The 22,996-nt window shown below is 35.6% G+C and overlaps 1 protein-coding gene across 3 annotated transcripts in view; it reads left to right on the top strand.

Moving 5' to 3' along the window:
• Positions 1 to 22,996, top strand: part of ArgRS-m (arginyl-tRNA synthetase, mitochondrial) — a 91,466-nt gene that overhangs the window by 10,482 nt on the left and 57,988 nt on the right. For all 3 annotated transcript variants that reach the window (XM_089106155.1, XM_089106154.1, XM_089106156.1), the window contains exon 2: positions 8,731 to 9,044. In XM_089106155.1, the coding sequence (XP_088962281.1) occupies positions 8,731 to 9,044 (314 nt within the window). The remainder of the gene's footprint in view (positions 1 to 8,730; positions 9,045 to 22,996) is intronic.

Here is a 22,996-nt window from a genome sequence, read left to right on the forward strand (position 1 = left end):
AACTGTTTAGATCTTTTCAGTAATCACGGTTAGTACGATTTTTTTTTCTGTTTTGTTTGATGATGTTATGTCAAATACAAACTCACAGCTCAAAATAAGAATTCTTTTTTCAGTAAAGCACAAATGACATTCTAGTCTTTGCAAGGCATAGGGGGCATTAGACATACTCCTTTTTGCTGTAGTTTCTATTGGTTTTAAGTTTAACTTGACTATTTATTGTAGTTTCTGGTGTTTTGGGTTTCAGGTGTTTATTAATGGTGATTTGTGTTCGTTTTACACTTGAATCACCATTTGTCTTTATTTCTGCTTGTCTTAAGTTTAATGCAGCTTTTAATTTTATTTGAAAAACTTTCTTTTGTGGGTTTCTGTTTTAAAGAATAATTTTAAAAATAGGTCACAAGAGTATCATTGATAATACCCTTCATGATTTTTTTTTGACATGATTGTTTTATTTTTTGAATTGGACGAATGATGTAAGACATGAGCAATGTTACAATCTCTTTGAGTATGACATGGCCTATTTATTTTTATTTGTGTGAAACAAAAAGTTTCAGGTTAAATATCCTGAAAGGCAATTGTCAATAACCTACTTGGAACTACCAGGAGTTCAATATATATTGTACTCTAAAATGTATCCAATAAAAGCACCAGTATAGCTTTGATGTCGGAACTGGGAAGTTCAGGGTGATGGAAGCTCCTTTGTAACATGATAACTTCTAGTTTGTTTTCAGTTTTAATGTTGATCTTTACTTTCACAAAGAAAAACAGTTGTTTTTTAATTTAATTGTTTGAATGTGTTTTTAGTATAGCTACCTATGGCTTTGTTATTGTTATTAACGCTATGAAAAAAGCAAAAAAAAAGTATTTTGAAGTTAGAATTGGGAAATGAGATATAAAAGTGAAATTTGGATTAGAATTGGCATCATCCCAATTCTATTTGAAATGCTGTTTGGGCATATAAATTGAACTTTCAGTTACACAATTCAGGTTGGAAATGTGTTTCGTTTTGTTTATTGGACAAGCGCACTTTCCTCAGGCTTGGTTTTTGGCAAGTAATCAGTTGGCAGCTGATTGGTATTTTCTTTTTAATGGGAATTTGTTTTCTTTTTTTTCCTTTCTCCCTGCACTCCCGGCCATAGAGACGGGCGATAGTAGGGAGGGGGGATATTTGATATTTTTGTTGATTAATAAATCATATCTCTCAGGAATGAATCTAAAGTTATGGGATGGGAAGATGTTTGAAGCCCTTTTCCTCCTTCAATGCCTTCCCTCCTTCAATGCCTTCCCTCCTTCAATCCTTTGTTGCTGTTATGCCAAATTAATGTATCTTAAGTTTTCACACCTCTTTAACAATTGCCAAAATCCATTTGTTACCATTTCTTCAAAGGGAATATTAGTGAGGAAATATGCATTGGGAGGGATCTGAGTTCGAATTAGCATACATATTACTGCTGATGTTTCCTCAGATATGTGAAAATTTAAAATACAGCAATTAGGAATGACAGCCATGACTGTGTTGAGACAGGTTAATCCAAATTAAATAACGATAAGTTTTCTCAGCCTAAAAGTCGGCTTCTTTTAACTTTGTTTTTCTTTCAAATTTCTGTTTTAATTTTCTTTCTTTAGTTTGTTTTTATTAAACTGAAGCTTTAGAGACGAAATGCCCAATGAATGAGCCAATTAAAAACTGTTTTTGTACAATATTAACTATCTTAGAAAACAACCAAATTAGGTTAATGAGATTTTGAACATCTACCTCAACCCCATGTGCATTCTAAGGTATCTTGCTTTGTTTAACTTGTACAAACTTTATTTTATGAAAAATGAAGCTACCAAAAATAGATCGAATGTGCAAACTAGGCTTAAGGAAGGCAAGGTACTATACCAGTCACTGGTGCCTAAAAATATTGGAGTAGGCCTACTAAAATTCATAAGTATTATATCATTGGAAACTGCATGCACTGTGGATTTCCAAAGTTTAAAACTTTACTGTACCTAGTTTTTAATTAACGCAAAAAAGATGTTGTTAGCAAAGCTCATACCAGCACTCACAAAAACTGAAAGCTTAGTGTTCTGAAGGAAAACTTAAGTATCTTGTTGATAGATGACACAAAGTAATGAAATAATGTTTTATTTCCAAAAGGCTTGCTAGTGGAATAAATGAATTTTTTTAACCCTCTACAGCTCTCTGTCCAGTCACAAAGTCATAATGTATGGATTCAATCAAAGGTCCAAAATTTCAACATTTCCATTAGAGACCATTGTATCTGTAATAAGAGGCAAGTTTTCTTCCCCTCAGTAACCTTGTCGCACGCTCCGTCTTATATTTTCGAAATGAAGGGAGTTCAGATGTTAAGCCCATCTGGCCTTCATTTGAAGGCCAGATGTTAAGGCCTTGACATATGCAAAATTATTTTGCATACGTCAGTGTCAGCTGGCCGTCTAAAAGAAAAAAAACCGTTAGCGAATTCTCCCAGCACCATAAAGAATTCCCGAAGCTTCTATATTACTCAAAAGATATTTCCTTAAAATTTTATTTCCTTAAAATCTTGAATATGTGGATGGTTCAAACAGCTAAGAAGAGCCCTAGTTAAAAATAGAGAAAGATATAATCTTTTACTGATTATTAAGAAAAGCACTGCATATTCAACATACATATAGCATAATTAATATGTCTCCTGAATCAGTAAGGTTTTCAAACAGTTCGTGGTTACGAACTGTAAGTAAGGAGTGACCCGGCTCAATGGTAACTAAAACTCTAGAAAACGGTATTTTGATACAAATAGATACATCAAAAGAATAGTATTTTAATGCTGATTTCAAACATATAAGTTTTATCAAGTTCAATTCTACCCATCAAATGTTACACGCCTGAGAAAATTTGGCTGATTTTCTAAAAAAGAGGGAAAGACCCCCTAAAAGCTATAGAACCTTAATGAAAATCACAACATCATATTCCGCGTATCAGAGAACCCTACTGTAGAGGTTTCAAGCTCCTATCTACAAAAATGTGGAATTTTGCATTTTTTGCCAGAAGAAACATCACGGGTGCGTGTTTATTTTTTTTTATTTTTTTTTCAGGGGTGATCGTATTGACCCAGTGGTCCTAGAATATCGTGGGAGGGCTCATTGGGATGGAAATTGAAAGTTCTAGTGCCTTTTTTAAGTGACCAAAAAAATGGAGGGCAACTAGGCCCCCTCCCACGCTCATTTTTTTCCCAAAGTCACCTGATCAAAATTTTGAGATATCCATTTTGTTCAGCATGTTCGAAAATATTATAAGTATGTCTTTTAGGATGACTTAATCCCCCGAAGTTCCCGGAGGAAGGCTGAAAGTTATGAACTTTACCCAATGTTAACATGTAGTATTGGTTATTGGGAAGTATACAGACGTTTTCAAGGGAGATTTTTCTGGTAGTGGGGGGGGGGGTTCGGGTGTTATGTGGGAGGATCTTTCCATGAAGGAGGTGTTCATGGGGGAAGGGACATTGCTATGAAGGGGACGCCGGACTTCCCAGCATTATTTAAAAAAAGATCAGAAATTAAATATAGAAAATAAAGTTTTTCAACTGCAACAGCAGCAACATCAAAACTTTAAACGAACAAAAAATATTGCATATATGATTGGGTTCACCCCCTAGTCAATACCTCACTCTTTAAGCCACAGATTTTTTAGTACTTTCATAAGAGCTATTTATTCTAATTAATGGCCTTTATGATTAAGCGGTCATTTTTAAAGAATTGGAACAAAATTCGAACTTTCGCTTAAAGAGCAATGTATTGACTAGGGGTTGAGCCCCCTAGTATACGCATTAAAATTATATAAACAGAGAAATTCGTTACGTAAGTTAGTTCGTAATTTGTGGATATTTATTGATAATAAAAACGTTCTTAAATACAATTAAACAACTTTCGAGAAAGCCATTTAACAAAATAAAAGTAAATTAATATGGACATTTTGTTTTAATTATTCATGTACGGTGAGCCAAAATCAAAACCTGTATTAATTCAAAAACGTTCAAAAATTAAATAAAAAAAACAAGTTTTTTTTTTTAACTGAAAGGAAGGAGCGACATTAAAACTTAAAACGAACAGAAATTATTCCATATATGAAAGGGGCTGTCCCCTCCTTATCACCTTGCTCTTTACGCTAAAGTTTTACTTTCTCACAACTCTATTTTTGTTAAACAATAAAAAACTTTAGCGTAAAGAGTAAGGCGTTGAGGAAGGGACAGCCCCTTTCATATCGGAATAATTTCTGTTCGTTTTAAGTTTTAATGTCGCTCCTTACTTTCAGTTAAAAAAACTTGTTTTTTTTTTTAATCAATCAAAGCAGGTAACACCACAGGGCAATCCCAAAGCTGTCAAATTTCCCAAATGATATTGCCTTCGAGCTGATTTTTAACGCTTTCCTAGCAAGGTTGTCGGCAGAGAATTTTTCAGGGGGGGGGGGCAGACGCCAAAACAGCAGTGGTGGTTGGGTGACAGTTTATATGATTTATGGTACCAAAATACCCTGAAGAGAACGAGTTTGCAATCAAGTTAAAATCCTGAGAAGCTGACTGATTTAAAAGTGTCAATAACTATATTTTAGGCTTCCCAGTTGCAAAAGAAGTAATGCCACTCGGTGGTAGTACTGGATTCAACCAAGTTGATTCGCTTTATTTGTAATGGAAATAGGCTATGTTTGGTGTTCTGTAATTGCGTATCAGCTATAATAAGGAGGTGTGAGTCATTGTTTAGGTGGGGGTAGGGTAGATTCCTACAGAAGTACAGTTTAATTGACAAACTGCTTACTTTTCATGAGGCTTCAGATAAATGTTGAGAGAGGAAGGGGGAGTAGGAATTAATTAAAATGGTTCTCTATACAGCTATTATGTTTCATTCCCATATCTGCCAGCAGAGAGGTGAAAAAGGCAAGGCAGGTCATCCTTAGCCCCACCATGAAATTTTTTTGGGGTGGCAAATACTGCTAGGAATTTTCTAGGAACTTAATTTTCAGAAATTCTCAATGATAATATTTTTCTTTTTCATTATATGAAGTACTTCAATGTATTTAAAAAAAAATATGTAATATATTTGTCAATAAGAAAATCCCATTGTAGAGGTTGTGATGGCTTCAGTTACATAGAAGATGAAAAGCCTCCCTGAATTTTCATCCATCCAAACAATAATCCTCCTTTTCATCCAACTAAAATTCTTTAGTAATAATATTAACTGGAATTTTCACCAAAATTACTGTTCATCGCCAATCGTTTAAGTATATTCAAATTTTATCCAAAATTGAAATTGCAAATTTAAACATAGAACGGTACTAGTCAACGTAAAATTATTGATTTACACATTTCAAAAGCAATTAACCAGGGATTTAAAGGAGAGGCACCTCAAATCATATGTTGGTTAGACATAAGTATGATTTGGAAAACATTCAGAAATTAAATGAAGAAAGAGCTTTTCAAATGAAAGTATGAAACAGATTTGAAACCTATCTGAAGAGATTATTCTATATACAAGGGGGGATTTCTTCGCCTTAGCTGCTTACTTTTTACTGTGAAGTTTGCATTTTTTCCAAATTTTTTAAGAAAATTTGCAATTGGAAAAAAAAAATCAAAGCACTAAAAACTTTTTTAACGAGCAAGGTGTCAAAAGGGGGCAGTCCCCCTTATATACAGAGTAATTTATATTTGTTTTAGTTATAAACTTGCTCCTTACTTTAATTGAAAAACCTTTTCTATTTGTTAAATTCATTATTTTTTTTTAATTTCATGTAACTGTGCATAACCAAAACTCTAAAAAACGGAATTTTTATACCAATAGAAATATCAAAAGAATTGGCTTATAATGCAGATTCCCAATATACCAGTTTCATTTAGTTTAGTTTTATTCATCAGAAGTTCCGAGCCTGACAACATTTATTGGATTTTCAGAAAAGGGGGAATGACCCCCTTAAAGTCATATAATTTTACTGATAACAATTCCATGAGATTGAGCGTATCAAACAACCCTACTTTAGACGTTCAAGCTCATATCTGCAAAAATGTGGAATTTGTAATTTTTACCAGAAGATAAATCACGGATGCATGCTTGTTTGTTGTTTTTTCCCCCCAGGGGTGATCTTATCGACCCAGTAGGCCTAGAACGTCAGGATAGGGCTCATTTTCATGGTAATGAAAATTTCTTGTGCTCTTTTTAAATGACCAAAAAATTTGGAGGGCAGCTAGGCCCCCTCTCACGTCGCATTTTCCCAAAATTGCCCGATCAGAATTTTGAGATAGTGTTTTTCTTCAGCATAGTTGGGAGGCCAGATAACTATGTCTTTGGAGGTAAAATGACCCCCTACAGCCCCTGGGGAAAGGTTTTTAGGTTATAAAAATCGCCCTTTGTTATATTTGTTATTGGGAAGTATGCATACATTTTTCGGGTGGGGAGGGGAGGACGAATTTTCTGCTGGGAGAAGTTTCAATAGTTTCCAGGGGATGAAATTTTAAAAAGAAATTTTACGCTGGGTGAATTTGCAAGAATTCATACACGAAATTTCTTTATATGTCTTGCTTTCTCTTTGCCGATTTAATTTTACGCGTGGCGATGTTGAGGGTAATTGCCCGGGGTAAATCTTTACCAGGATTGAGTTGTCCAGTGGATATTTATATGGAGAGGGGGATTTTCCGTGGAGGTGGAGCCAGGTATCCTGGCGTTATTTAAAAAACGGTCAGAAATAAAAAAAACAAGTTTTTTCAACTGAAAGTAAGGAGCAACATCAAAACGAACAGAAATTATTGCGCAAATGAGATGGGATACCCCCTCTTCAATATCTCGCTCTTTTCCGAAAGTTTAAATTTTGTCCCTTTGCTTCAAAATAGATGCCCAAGCCCTTTAGAAAGGGTCGTTTAACTAGAACAATAAGTAATTTTTTCGAAGTGCCAAAAAACTGTAGCTTGAAGAGCAAGGTGTTGAGGAGGAGGGCAACTACCCTCATATATGTAATAACTTCCTTTGGTTTTAAGTTTTAATGTTGCTCCTTACTTTCAGTTGAAAAAACCTGTTTTATTTTCTTTATTTAATAAAGATTAGAGACAAACGATTTTCTAAAGGAAATAAATGTCAATTAAAGTAAAAGTATTTAAAAAAGAAAAATAAATTTTTTTAACTCAATATTTTAATTTAAATTTGAATGCCAAAAGCCAGTATATTTGACACCTTTATACTTAATAACTTTAAAAAATTAAATCTTTTTCAAAGTTTAAAATAGATAAATACAATAACTCCTAGAAACAAAAAAAATGGTAAAAAACACAAAAAACGTATCCGTTCAGGTGGAAAATAAAAAAATTCTTAGCATTCCGTCCAGGGGAAACATTTCTGATTATAGTGGCTTCATATATCAGCTTATGGGTACTCTTGCAATACAAGCAAAAGTTGACAGCATATTCTTACCGAAATTGCCCCTTATTAAGTTGTTTTCCTTGTGTTTTCTATAATTATACAAACTTCCCTGTGTTCTAATAATTGCACTAATTACTAATAAACAAATACATATTTAAGATCACCATACAAAGCTGATTCTTTGACTGAATGATATTAATAGTTAGGCTCTTATACTTTCGTGATTGATAAGGACCGTTACTTACTTACATTCATTACTATGAAGAATTAGTTATTTTGTTTTTTTTGCTCCAACCAAATAATATAGAAAAACAAATTTATGGAACACTTGTTAGGGGCCACTCAGCCACAAATTAGAACTTATATTTTCCCTATTATGGATCAAAATCTACTGGCAGGCAGCCAACAATGAGACAAAAAACATTTTTTCAATAGCTTTTCCATATTCTGCTTTTTTTCTTTTTATTTCCTTGTAATTACTATAAAGTCCCAAATTTCCAGGGGGGATGCCCCCTGCCCCCCTTGCCGGCGCCCATGTTTCCTAGCAAGTATGCTAGAAAATTTTTAGGTACAGCCCTTTCTCAACTTTAAAAAGAAAATTCTGCTTAAATAAATTGAAAAAAAAACACCAAAATTCCGCTTTCTAATGTAAGTATAAATAAATCTCTGACATGAAAAATCAATAAATCAATATCTTAATTTCTGGCACGAAACGGGGTTAAATGATTTTTCTCTGATTAAATTTAATTAGTCTAAACATTAATTTAAAATCAACTATATTAATATAAAAATCTATCAGAGTAGTATTTCGAAAATAGCTTATGAAAAATTTAAAAAGAGGAATACGTTTAAAATTGTATTAACTGATTTATAATACTAATTCCCTTCATTTATCTAAAATGTTTTCTAAAATTAATTTTTTGACGTAAAAATTTACAAAAATAATATTTTTCTAAACTATGTACATAAAATCGAATGTATCTACTGGAGAGATTTTCTGCGGAGAAATTTCTCGCAGGGGTATTTTTCACTGGAGGGAATTCTCTAGGGTAGAACTGTCCATGGGATGATTTATCGAATACTTATAGATTTAAAAGTATGATCATTTTGCACCGGGGAATTTTCTGCGGGGTAGAATTTTCCGGAAGTTAAACTCTATGGAGGGGAGTTTTCCACAGGGGGGATTTTCCTTGAATTCCTTGCTTTTGAGATTGCAGCAACATGCGACAGATAAACCGGTAACCTATATAATTAAATATGACTATTAAAATAGGAATTATGTTTTGACTTTAATTTGGTGTAACAAATCAGAAAGGGCTAATTTTAATTATCAATTTCTTTTTGCAGATTAAAAAGACATTTCCATCATGGGAAATACCAGCTTGCAATATCAAGGTAGTACCAGAAAAAAATTCAGGAAGAATATGCTTCAAATTGGACAAATTTCCTTTAAATATAAAATCCATAGAAGTTGAAAATGGTCTCTCATCGAATTTCTGTAAAGCCAGATTGACACCAGAAAAAAATTCCCTGTCATGTGAAGTCGTTGTTGACAAGAAATGGATTGTGAGACATCTTTTAGAAGAATTAGAAGATAAATTGCTTCAAGACAGTCGACTATTTTCGGTGATAGAGAAACAAAGAGTTGTGATTGATTATAGGTACTTTTTTTCTTTTTGTTCGTGAACTTTTTGCAATGATTTGGAAATAAAGGAGCGAAAATATATTAATTCTAAAAGAGAGCAAAAAAGAGAAAGAAATCCAATAAGTATTTTTTCAGATAAACACTCAAAATATCTGAATATTATTTTTTGAAAATATCTGAATACAAGGCACTGGGGAATAATGAATAATCCTATTTGGCTGCAAATAAAAGTATAGTTTGTTGTGGTGAAGTCTCAAAAACCTTTTTAAAGCTTTAGGAGAGGCATTCTAAGAAACAGAGACAAAAGAGCAGAAAATGGGCACCTAACCGCATGAAAAAAAAATGAACAAGAAAATAAAAAAAGAAGTATCCTATGGGAAAAAAGCGAAAGGAGAGAAATAGTAAAAAGAAGAATAGTATGGTATATACTTGAAAATAAACAAAAAAATGAAAATGGAAGCATTACGTATATTAGGATATTCGATTGTTTGAATATGTTTTAAACAGAAAATTTACACAAATTCTTAATTTCTAATTCTTGAATCGTTAATTCTAATAATTAATTTATTCCATCATTAATTATAAAAGGGGAGTGCAAAAAGAAAAAAGAAGTCCAATAAATTTTTTTCTAGATAAATATTTAGAATCTAAGGATGAATTGAAGGCATTGGGAGTAGAGTAGAGCAGAATATTTTTATTTATAACACATACATAAATAAATTTCACAAAACAGCGCACATGCCTGGAGGCATACTTTAGCGCTGAAAATATTGCCAACGAAAATACACAGCCATTTTCTAACTAAATTTTACAACAACGAAAAAGAAAACCCTAATGAACAAAATGCTTAGCATGTCATAAGATATTTCTTCACCAGTCTTAGAAAATGTTGCTTGTTGCTGCATTCTCGAACTGATGCTGGAATTGAGTTTCAGATTTTTGGGCCAGTGTGACGGATGCTGAATCCCGCTCGATGTCGATGTCGATGCTGAATCGATGTCGGACGAATTTCGCGCGAAAAGTCTGAACAATGCGTAGTAGGATAATTATGAAGTTGAGAATTAGTTGGAAAAATGCAGGAGAAATTTACAGGTAAATTGCTATATTGATAATCGTGACAAATACTAGAGATAGAAATTAAATGAAGTTGGTCCAAAGAGAAAATTCCTGAAGTCCATAAAGGTATCGAAGTAAAGATCTGCAATCAACATTAAAAAGAATCCTCATTGCTTCATTCTGAAGTATTTGGAGAGATTTGAAAAAAGACGAAAAGGTAGATGCCCAAACCGAAATGCAACAGAGCAATTACGGGTGGAAGAAAGAATAATAAATAGATTTTAGAATAGCTTTAGGAAAGAAATGACGAAGACGAGATAATGACTAATCCTTTTTGGATTTTTATAGAAACACAAATTGTTTTGTGTAAGTCTTAAAAACTTCTTTGAAGCTCTAGAATAGGCAATCTAAGGAACAGGGACAAAAGAGCAGAAAGAGTTACCCAACTGCATAAAGAAAGAAAATATTCTATGAGAAAAAAAAAAGAATGGAGAAAAAATGATGAAAAAGAAGAATGATATGGCATGTAAAAAAAAAAAAAAAAACAACTAAAGAAACGAAATTAAAAGTATTATATATATATTAGGGTTTTCGATTGTTTGAATATTTTTTACAGAGAAAATTTGCCCAAACTCTCAGTTTTTAATTGTTGAATTATTAATTCTAATGATTAAATATTTCTTTTCTGAGTCATAACCTCTAAAAAAAGGTTCAAAATAGAAAAAAAACAATACATATTTTTCCAGATAAATATTTAAAATATCTGAATTAATTGAGAGGCATTGGGGAATAATGAAAGAATCCTTTTGGTTGTAATTTTAATTATAAAAACGTTTTCCACAAAATAAGTTTTTCAAAAAAAGTAAAGAACTCCATTATACCAAAAATGAACAACCAAGGAATCAAATATTCGTGAAATACCAAGGATACAACTACCACAAATAAGTATAAATAAATACATGAAACCCAAAGAAAACGGTAATTAAAATAAATTACAGAGGTAAACTCAAAACGAGAAGAAATCAATATGAGTAGGGTTCTAAACCCCTGTGCTTTCTAAAAGCCAGAATATTATTTGTACTTTACAGAAAAAATTCAAATGAATTTACTGAAAAACATGTGCATTGTCAATTTGATATACATATGCTGATATTTATTCCTTAAAATCTTAATTAATTTTTTATTTCTTAAAGTTATAAAAATGAAAATATTTAGAATAATTTCTATTAGTAAAGTACAAATTATATTCTGGTTTTTAGAAAGCATATGGGTTTAGAACCCTAATCATATTAATTTCTGCTCGTTTTGAGTTTGACTCTGTTATTTATTATTATTTCTGTTTGTTTTGGGTTTCATTTATTTATTGATACTGATTTGTGGTAGTTGTATGCTTAGTAAATTATTTGATTCTATTTTTGTTAATTTTTGGTTTATTGGAGTTCTTTACTTTTTTTTGAAAAACTTATTTGGTGCATAATTTTTTTAAAATTCATTTCTCTTCGTTTTATATTGACATAGTCTATTTCAGGGAAAATGACTGAGCCTCTTCTAAAATTAAACAACCATCCCTTCCATAAAAACCTTAAATATCCCCTGGGTATAACATATATCCCTTGCCCCTAATCTCCTGGGTTTGTTTCAACCCCAAAGGCCTTGCTATTTAGACTGTTTTGAATAGAATGACAATCTCAAAATTTCTATTAGATGCATTTCGGAACAATACGACGTGTGTGGGTGTTTGGGGGGGGGAGTAGCTGCCCTCTGATCACTTAGACTCTTAAAAAGAGCAGTAGAGCGTCTGATAACCAATCCAATGAGCTCCCTTTGAAGCTTATATGACCATGCTTTCTATAAAAATCTTATAAACCCCCAGGACATAACTTACAACCCTTGCCCTGAGGGCTGGGGGGATTTGTCATCCTCAAAGACATAATTGTAAGACCTTTCAAATACGTTGAACAAACTGATTATCTCAAAATTTTGATTGAAAGTGTCTTGGGAAATGATGAGCGTCGGAGGGGGGGGGGGAGGCATTTGCCCTCAGATCACTTTTGACTAATAAAAAAGACACTAGTCCTCTCAATTTCCAATCGAATGAGCCCTTTTTGAACCTTCTACGCCAAAACTTTCTATAAAAACCTTATATGCCCCAAGGGTATCACTTACGACCCTTGTTCTGAGGGCTATGGAGGGAGGGCTGTCATCCTAGAACACATTATTTCCAGACCTTTCAACTACGGTGAACAAAATGGCCATATCAATATGTTGATCAGAAGTGTTTGGGGAAATGATGGGCGTGGGGGGGATGATTCTCCCTAAAATTACTTTTGTCTGTTAAAAAGGGCAATAACCATCTCAATTTCCAATTCAATGAGCCCTTTTGGAAGTTTTTACGACAACGCTTTCTATAAAAACTTGCATGTCCCCAGGGCATAACTTACAACCTTAGCCCTGAGGGCTGTGAGGATAGGGTTGTAATACTCAAAGACATAATTTCGAGACCCTTTAACTACGTTCAACAAAACGGCTATACCAAAATATTGATCGGAAGTGTTTGGGGAAATGATGGGCGTGGGGGGGGGGCTTTCGCCCTGCTATCGCTTTGACTATTATTAAGGGCACTAGCTCTCTCAATTAACAATTAAATGAGCCCTTTTTGAAGTTTCTACTACAACGCTTTCTATAAACCTTATATGCCCCCAGGGCATAACTTACAATCTTTGCCCAGGGGCCTGTTGGGGGTTTGTCAACCTCAAATACATAATTTCTGGACCTTTCAACTACGTTGAACAAAATGGCTATCTCAAAATTTTGATTGTATGTGTTTGGGTAAAAGGTTAGTTCGGAAGGAGGGTTATTTACCCTTTGTTCATTATTAACTACAAAGACGGGCAATAGGCTTTTCAATTTCCAGTCGAATGAGCCCTTTTCGAAGATTATACGACAACTCTTTCTATAAAAATCGTATATGCCCCCAGGACATAAATTACAACCCTTTTCATGAGAGTTGGGGGGGGGGGGGTTCATCCTCAAAGACCTAATTTCTTGAATTTTAAACTACTTTGAACAAAATGGCTATCTCAAAATTTTGATTGGATATGTTTGGGGAAATGGTGGGCGTGAGAGGGGGGTCACTTGCCGTTCAATCGTTTTCGACTATTAAAAAGGGCACCAGCCCTTTCAATTTTCAATCGATTGAGCCCTTTTTGAAGTTTCTGCAACAACACTTTCTATAAAAACCTTATATGCCCCAAGGGCATAACTTACAACCCTTACCCTCAGGGCTTTGAGGGTGTTGTTATCCTCAAAGACCTAATTTCCAGAACTTTCAACTACTTTGAACGAAATACCTTTCTCAAAATTTTGTTGGATGTGTTTGGGGAAACAATGGGCATGAGAGGGGGGTTAGTTGTCCTCCAATCACTTTCAACTTTTAAAAAGGGCGCTAGCCCTTTCAATTTCCAATTGATTGAGCCCTTTTTTAAGTTTCTACGACTACGCTATCTAAGACCTTATATGCCCCCAGGGCTTAACTCACACCCCTTGCCGTGAGGGATGGGGGGGGTTGTCATCTTCAAAGACATAATTTCTAGAACTTTCAACTACGTTGAATAAAATGGATATCCCAAAATTTTGATTGGATGTGCTTAGGGAAATAGTGGGCGTGAGAGGGGGGTCAGTTGCCCTTCAGTCACTTCCGACTATGAAAAAGGGCATTAGCCCTTTCAATTTCCAATCGAATGAGCCCTTTTTGAAGTTTCTACGACAAAACTTTCTAAAAAAAACCTTATATGCCCCTAGGGCAGAAATTACAACCCTTGCCCTGAGGGTTGGGGGGGGGGGGTTGCCATCCTCAAAGACATAATTTCCAGAACTTTCAACTACGTAAAAACAGTGGCTATCTCAGAATTTTGATTGGATATGTTTGGGGAAATGGTGCCAATTAAATGAGCCTTTTTTGAAGCTACTACGACAACCCTTTCTATAAAAACCTTATATACCACCAGGACATAACTTACAACCCTGAGGGCTGTGGCGAGGTTGTCAACCTCAAAGACCTAATTTCCAGACCTTTCAACTACGTTGAACAAAATGGCTATCTCAAAATTTTGATTGGATGTGTTTGGGGAAATGGTGGGCTTGAGAGGGGGGTTAGTTGCTCTCCAATCACTTTCAACTATTAAAAAGGGTATTAGCCCTTTCAATTTCCAATCAAATGATCCCTTTTTGAAGTTTCTACGAGAGCGCTTTCTATAAAAGCCTTATATGCACCAGAACATAGCTTACAACCCTTGCCCTGCGGGCTGTGGGGGGTTGTCATCCTCAAAGACCTAATCTCCAGAATTTTCAACCACGTTTAACAAAATACATATCTCAAAAAATTAATCGGATGTGTTTGGGGAAATGATAGGCGTGAGAGGGGGGCTAGTTTCCTTCCAATTACTTTCAACTATTAAAAAGGGCACTAGCCTTTCAATTTTCAATTGAAAGAGCCCTGTTTGACGTTGATACGACAACGCTTTCTATGAAAACCTTATATGCCCCCAGGGCATAACTTATAACCCTTGCCCTGAGGGCTGTGGGGGGAGTATCCTCCTCAAAGACATAATTTCCAGATTTTTCAACTGCGTTGAGCAAAATGGCTATCTCAAAATTTGGGCGTGGAAGGGGTGCTAGTGTCTTCTAATCACTTTCTGCTATTAAAAAGGGCACAAGCCCTTCCAATCGAATGAGCCCTTTTCGAAGTTTCTGCGACAAAGCCTTCGATACGAAGTGCCCCGATGTAAAACAAACCAAGAAAAAAAAAATATAATACATAGTGCCAACATCGTTCTTTACTTAGGAAGCGCTATATCGCTGCCTATGATAGAAGCACTATATCGCTGCCTATGATAGAAGCACGATTTATTTATTTTGTTTTTGCCTTAAAACCTTTTCAAAACTTTAGGATAGGAATTCTAAGGAACAATAAAAAAGGTAAAGAATACGGCATTGGACTTTACAATCCCTACCGGCTGTGCTGATCTCTGTTTCTGGTCCCTTCAGCCAGGAAGTGCAATGGGGGGCTGGGGGCCAACCATCCTGTGCTTTCTCACACCCTTCCTGTTTAACTTCCTCACATTTCTCCAGGTACCCATTTAGAGCTGGGTCTACTCTGGCTGAGTTTACAGAGTCACGCCACTGACCCCCGTCCCAAACCAACTAATTGGATGCACTAGGATTCGAACCCTCGCCCTCTCGGACAAAGAATCCTAAATCAGCAAACGAACCCACTAGGCTAAGAATAATAAATGGAAAAAGTGAATTTAAAATTAATGTTAAAAAGAGAAGAATGAAAAAGAATAGTATGGTATGCAATTAAAAAACGAAAATGGAAATAGAAGTACTGTGTGTATTAGGATTTTTGAGAGTCTAAAGATAATGTTAAGACCAGATTTGCACAAAGTGAAATTTTCAAAAATCTAGCAAACTTTGTTAAAAATATTTCATATATTTCGAAACAGGGGGAAAATATATTAGTTCTAAAATATCACAGGCAGCGCAATAGCGCTGGCTTAGTAAAGAACGATGTTGGCACAATGTATTATTTATTTGTTTTTTGTTGTTGGTTTTAGACCAGGGTACTTCGTATCGAAGGAGTTGTCGTAGAAACTTGGAAAAGGGCTTATTCGATTGGAAACTGGAAGGGTTTCTGCCCTTTTTAAGATTCGAAAGTGATTGGAAGGCAATAAACACCCCTTCCATGACCACCTTTTCCCCAAACACATACATTCAAAATTTTGAGATAGCCATTTTGTTCAACATAAAGATCTAAAAAATATGACTTTATGAAGGACACTCCCCCCACAGTCCTGAAGGCTAGGGTTGTATTTTTTGCTCTGGGGGCATGTATAGCCTTCGTTGAAAGTGTTGTCGTAGAAACTTCAAAATGGGCTCATTCAATTGGAAATTCAAAGGGCTGGTGCCCTATTTAATAATCGAAAGTGATTTGAGGGCAAATAACCCCCCTCTCACGCCCACCATTTCCTTAAACACATCCAATCAAAATTTTGAGATAGCCATTTTGTTCAACGTAGTTGAAAGTTCTGGAAATTAGGTCATTGAGGATGACAAACCCCCCACAGCCTTAGGGGCGAGGGCTGTAAGCTATGCCCTGGGGGCATATAAGGTTCTTATAGAAGGTGTTTTCGTAAAAACTTCAAAAGAGCTCATTCAATGGGAAATTGAAATGGCTAGTGCCCTTTTTAATAGTTGAAAGTGATTGGAAGGCAACTAACCCCTCTCTCACGCCCACCATTTCCCCAAACACATGCAACTAAATTTTTGAGATATCCAATCAAATTTTGATATCCATCCAATCAAAATTTTGAGATAGCCATTTTGTTCAACACAGTTGAAAGTTTTGGAAATTAGGTTTTTAAGGATGACAACCCCCTCGGAACCCTAAGGGCGAGAGACACAAGTTATATCTTAGGGTCATTGAAGGTTTTTATAGAATGAGTTGTAATAAAAAATTCAAGAAGGGCTCCTTTGATTGGAAATTGAAATGGCTAGTGCTCTATTTAATAGTCGAAAGTAATTTGAGGTCAGCTAACCCCCTCTCACGCCCACCATTTTCCCAAACACACTCGATCATAATTTTGAGATAGGCATTTTGTTTAACGTAGTTGAAAGTTCTGCAAATTAGGTCTTTGAGGATGACAAACCCCCACACCCCTCAAGGCAAGGGTTGTAAGTTATGCACTTGGGGTATATAAGGTTTTTATAGAAATCGTTGTCATAGAAACCTCAATAAGGGCTCATTCGATTGGAAATTGAAAGGGCTAGTGCCCTTTTTAATAGTCGAAAGTGATTGGAGGGCAACTAACCCCCTCTCACGCCCACCATTTTCCCGTACACATTCCATCCATATTTTGAGAGAGCCATTTTGTTCGACGAAGTTTAACGGTCCAAAAATTACATTTTTAAGAACAAAGAACCCCCACAGCCCTCATGGCAATGAATGTAAGCTTTGCCCTGGGGGCTTATAAAGTTTTTTTTTATAGAAAGCCTTGTCATAGAAACTTCAAAAACATCTCCTGCAACTGGGAATTTAGAGGGCTAGCGCCCTTATTAATAGTCAGAAGTGATTGGAGGGTGAATGCCCCCACGCCCATCATTTCCCCAAACACTTCCGATCAACATTTTGATATAACCATTTTGTTGAACATAGTTGAAGGGTCTGAAAATTATTCTTTTGAGTATGACGCCCCCCCCCCACCCTACAGCCCTCAGGGCTAAGGTTGTAAGTTATGCTCTGGGGGCATATAAGATTTCTATACAATGCGTTGTCGTAGAAACTTCAAAAATTTATAATTTAGAAATTCTAATAATAAAATTCTAATAATCTAATAATTTATAATTTAGAATAGAAACATTTATACAATGTGTTGTGGTAGAAACCCAATAATAAATTCAACTCAACTAAAAACTCAACTAACTAAACTAAAAAAAATCAACTCAACTAATAAAACTCAACTAAAAACTCAATATAGCAACAAGCCGCCTGAAGCCAAGACACCTGCGCACGCTCCTCCCAAATGTCCATGACTAAGTAAAAAGAATACATAGAATTTCTCAGATAATTCTTAAGGAAAACATTTAGGACAGTCTTTCGAGGACTGAACCACCAAGTCTCAGAAATTTTTGCAGGAAATTGCCTCCATTTCCTCCATCTTAGACCTTTGCTCCTCCAGTGCCATCTGTGGTGCATAGGGCTTCGACGAAGCCTCTTCATTCATCACGCACGGATGACGCTGCGATGATATCCTCCCATTCAGGTGTCAGTGAGGTTTCAGTCATCTTCCGATCCCGGTTTAGTGTTCTGCGCTGAGTCTTTTGACGACCTCTTCTATGCCTACCGTTAAATTTCCAGTTGTGTGCTATGCTAGGGAGACGACGTTCGTCCATCCCCAGCACGTGTACAAGATAGGACTAGGGTTTTTGCGAAGAATATCCGCGACAAGTGTCTGACGAATTTCCTTGTTATTGACTTTCTGTTGCCAGTGAATCTTAAGAATACTTCTAAGGCATTTATACTCGAAAGCCTGTATGCGCTTCTTGTTCCAACGTTCGCTTGAATATAACAATATAGATATAACATCACTGTTAAGTAGTCTAAGCTTGAGTTTTAGCGAGTATTTTCCATTTTTCCAAACATGTCTGAGCCTCTTGAAAGCAGAGACAGTTTGTCCTATTTTACATTTAATCTCAGTCGTTGTATTTACTTCTCAATTAATCTTTCTCCCATGGTAATCAAACTCGGAGATCTGTGCTACTGTTCTTAGGTTGTATATCAGGATAAGCAGGGAGTTCGTTATAGACATGCTCTTCGTCTTCCCGACATTGACAACCAGTCCTAAACGTTTCTCTCTCCGCTACGATATCAAACGATATTTACTACTCTACAATATTATTGTTTTTTTTTTTTTTTTTGTTTAGACCAGGCCACTTCGTATCAGTTGTCGTAGAAACTTCGAAAAGGACTCATTCGATTAGAAATTGGAAGGGCTTGTGCCCTTTTTAATAGTCGAAAGGGAATGAAGGGCAACTAACACCCCTTCCACGCCCACCATTTTCCAAAACAAATCTAATCAAAATTTTGAGATAGCCATTTTGTTCGACGTAGTTTAAAGGTCCGGAAATCACGTCTTTGAGGATGACAATCCCCCCACAGCCCTCAGGGTAAGGGTTGTAAGTTATGCCCTGGGGGCATATAAGGTTGTTATAGAAAGCTTAGTCGCAGAAACTTTAAGGGCTCATTCAATTGAAAATTGAAAGGGCTAGTGCCCTTTTTAATAGTCGAAAGTGATCGGAGGGCAACAAACCCCCCTTTCACGCCCACCATTTCTCCAAACGCATCCAATTAAAATTTTGAGATAGCCATTTTGTTCAACGTAGTTAAAAGGTCCGGAAATTATGTCTTTGAGGATGATACTCCTCTCACAGCCCTCAGGGCAGGTGGTTGTAAGTTATGCCTTGGGGGCATATAAGGTTTTAAGTGTTGTCGTAGAAACTTCAAAAAAGGCTAATTCAATTGGAAACTGAAAGAGCTAGTGCTCTTTTTAATAGTCGAAAGTGATTGGAGGGTAACAAACCCCCCTCTCCTGACCACCATTTCCCCAAACTCATCCAAATTAAAATTTTAAGATAGCCATTTTGTTCAACGTAGTTGAAAGGTCTGGAAATTATGTCTTTGAGGATGACAGTCCCCTCACAGCCCTCAAGGCAAGGGTTGAGTTTTGCCCTGGGTGCATATAAGGATTTTATAGAAAGCGATGTCGTAGAAACTCCTAAAAGGGTTCATTCGACTGGAAATTGAAAGAGCTAGTGCCCTTTTTAATATTCGAAAGTGATTGGAGGGTAACTAACCCCCCTCTCACGCCCATCATTTCCCCAAACACATCCAATCAAAATCTTGAGAAAGCCATTTTGTTCAACGTAGGTGAAAGTTCTGGAAATTATGTCTTTGAGGATGACAACCCCCTCACAGCCCTCGGGATAAGGGCTCTGTTATGCCCTTGGGGCATAATAGATTTTATAGAGTGTTGTTCTAAAAACTTCAAAGAGGGCTCATTCGATTGGAAATTGAAAGGGCTAGTGCCCTTTTTAATAGTCGAAAGTGATTGAAGGGCAACTAACCCCCTTTCACGCCCACCATTTCCCCAAACACGTCCAATCCAAAATTTTGAGATAGCCATTTTTTTCAACGTAGTTTGAAGTTCTAGAAATTAGGTCTTTGAAGATGACAACCCTCCCCCCCACAACCTTCAGGACCTGGGTTGTAAGCTATGTCCTGGGGGCATAATATATTATCGAATTAAACTATTTTAAATGTTTTCACTTTTATAACTTTAAGAAAGATTTTTTGGAGTAAATATCAGCATATGTCTATTAAACTGACAATGCACATTCATTTGAGTTTTTTTTTAGTAAAGTACAAATTGTATTCTTGCTTATAGAAAGCATAGGGGTTTTGAACCCTATTCATATTAATTTCTGCTCGTTTTGTGTTTGATTCTGTTATTTTTTTTCTGTTCGTTTTGGGTTTCATTTATTTATTAATACTGATTTGTGGTAGTTGTACGCTTGGTAGATTATTTGATTGTATTTTTGTTCATTTTTTGTTTAATAGAGTTCTTTACCTTTTTTTGAAAAATTCATTTTGTGGAAAAAGTCTTTTTTAATTAATCGCAAACAAAATCGGGGACAGGACGCACCGTTGTCTGAAGAATCTAGATGGTTTTGAAGAATATAGTCTCGCTCATTCCTGTCTTGATCAAACATTCGGTGTCAGCGTAATAAGTAATAATCATCTTTATCATCTTTTATGGTAATCCGTAGAACCTTAGGATATCCCAGAGACTTTCTGTGTAGATCGAATCTGACGCCTTCTCAAAGCCGATAAATAATAAATACTGCGTTTTATTCCATTCGTTTGATTCTTCAAAGAGTGTTCTGAGGACAAATATAAGGTCCGTGCATGACCTTTTGGGGTGAAATTCGTGTTTTCTTCACGTAAATGGTGATCCAATGCTCTACTAAATCTGTCTAGTTTTGTGACTGTGACACGTCCTCATTGTCAGGCATGTCCGGACAGAAGCTTTAATTATTTCTTCTCGAATGCCATCTATTCCTAGAGCTCTTCTGGTTTTCAAGCGTTTTTATCTCAAACTTACTAGGAGAATCAGTACCGATGTTTAGGTTCAAGAATGGAGTGTCAGGTATTTTTTCTCGGTCAACTGGGGCTCGGTGTGTTAAGTAGGAGGGGAAACCCACCTCTACTCCACCTTTTCAGGATCTGATAATACATTGTTCTGCTCATATTTGACCTGGGGCTGTAGACGACGCGGTTTTCTTAGGATTTCATTTGTGATCATGTACAAGGTTCTAGGTCAGAGGTGGTCATCCTAAATGATTTTGTAGGTTACTTTAGAAGTGCTTCTCTATTTTGTGGGCCGCATATAAATTTATATATACCCGTATTAGATCAAACCTATTATAGATATTTCTTGGAGCGACAAATTGAAAAATAATGAATTTCTATTAATTGTGTTTACTATTAATTTTACATATAAACATAGATAATATAATAATAATAATGATACTAAATACACCTTGTAACAAATATATAATACTAAAAATAAAAAAAATAACGAAATAAAAAATAAAATTATAGAAAAATATTTATTTCATTAGTGCGATATTTACTTCTCCACTTTTTCACTTAGCTTTTGCAAGGCGATCTCAGTTTGGGTATTTGCACATCGTAATTGGTGTTGAAAGTTAGCGTCCGTTATATTTGAGCTGTTTTGTGTTGGTCAATTCCATTTTTGAAAAAAAACGATTCGCAGGTGTAAGTTGCTTACCAAAAGTGCTATCAACCTTTTGTGCCAATTTTCTTGAATTGGATATTTTTTTTGTGACGTAAATGTAAAAAAAAAATCTATTTTTGATTCTGAATTTTTAAGCATGCGTTTTAATTTATTATTGCTCTGTATGTTAATCAGATCAATTTGGAGATATTCTGGGACAGACTCAATTTCAACATGAAAAGGAGATGAATGTATTTAAAAAATGCTTTTTTTTTCAACTCTAAATTATTGAATCGGCTCTGAAAAGCATCTGTAAGTTTTCTTGTTTCTGTCGCATATTTGATATAATTGTTACATTTTGATTTCTTAAATTCTTTCAACATTGGAAAGTGATGAGTATTATTGATTTTCCATTGTGATTCTAATAACAGCAATTTCTTCTGAAATGCTCTGATGTGATTAAATGTATCGTCTGTGAAGTTATCTTTTCCTTGCAATGATATATTCAATTCACTGAGTTTGTTGACAATAGCCACTAAAAAGCATGTATCCAATAACCACTAATCTGGACAGACCTTTGTTTGTCATTCACAGACCTTTGTTGACTTCTGGGACAGACCTTTGTTTGTCATTCATAAAAAAATCAATTTCTCCTCGTAACTGATAAAATCGCTGTAAATATCTTCCACGACTTCACCATCTGCCTCGACTGAAGTACACAACGTCAGCGTATTCAGAATTTAATTCTTTCAGAAAATCCTTAAATTGTCAATGTTCAAGTGCATGTGATCGAATGTAATTCACTGTTTTTGTAACTCTACTTGCATAATATGATACATCGATAATACTTGGGCTATATACATTGATAAATAAACATTGTTGAGAGTGAAACATCGAATCTGTGATGTTCATCTGTGATGATCATGAGGGCGCAAAATATAAAAGTGTGATGAATCTCGTGGGCTGCAAAAATGTTTACGGTGGGCCGCGGGTTGGCCACCCCTGTTCTAGAGCCTTCTTTTCCTCCGGCTTCCTTGTCTAAAATCGCTTTATTTTTGAGGAAGCGCCGCCTTAATCGTCTTGAACTTCCCTTCCCTTGTTTATCAATCTGCTTATAGAGGTTCCCGTTTGCGATGAGGGTTGTTAGCTGAAGGTGTTTTGCTGTTTTACGTTCATCAATCAGCTCCCTAGTCTTGTTTGAGATCCAGGTTTCTTTTAGCTTCCGCATAAAGCCCAGATTTTCTTTCATGACCTCTTGGTATGTCCCTTTGATGGCTGTCCAAAATTCTTCGGGAGAGTGAGCCGCAATGTCTTCATTCTCGAGAGCTTGGAAACGGTTCTTCAGTGACAAAAACTCCCGGCGGATGGAGCGATCTTTTAGTTTTTCTACATCAAACGGTTTGACAGCCACCTTCTCCGATTTTAGTTTGACTGCTATTAACTTTATCTGTATCTTTGCCACCATCAGCATATTTTCAGAACCCGTGTGTGCTCCACTTTGGGTTCGGACATCAAGAAGACATGTCTTTCACCTCCTACGAATTAGGAAATGGTCAAT

This window comes from Artemia sp. Qi Xiang Cuo, chromosome 20, assembly GCF_049724085.1.
Source record: "Artemia sp. Qi Xiang Cuo chromosome 20, ASM4972408v1, whole genome shotgun sequence".
Taxonomy (NCBI): domain Eukaryota; kingdom Metazoa; phylum Arthropoda; class Branchiopoda; order Anostraca; family Artemiidae; genus Artemia; species Artemia sp. Qi Xiang Cuo.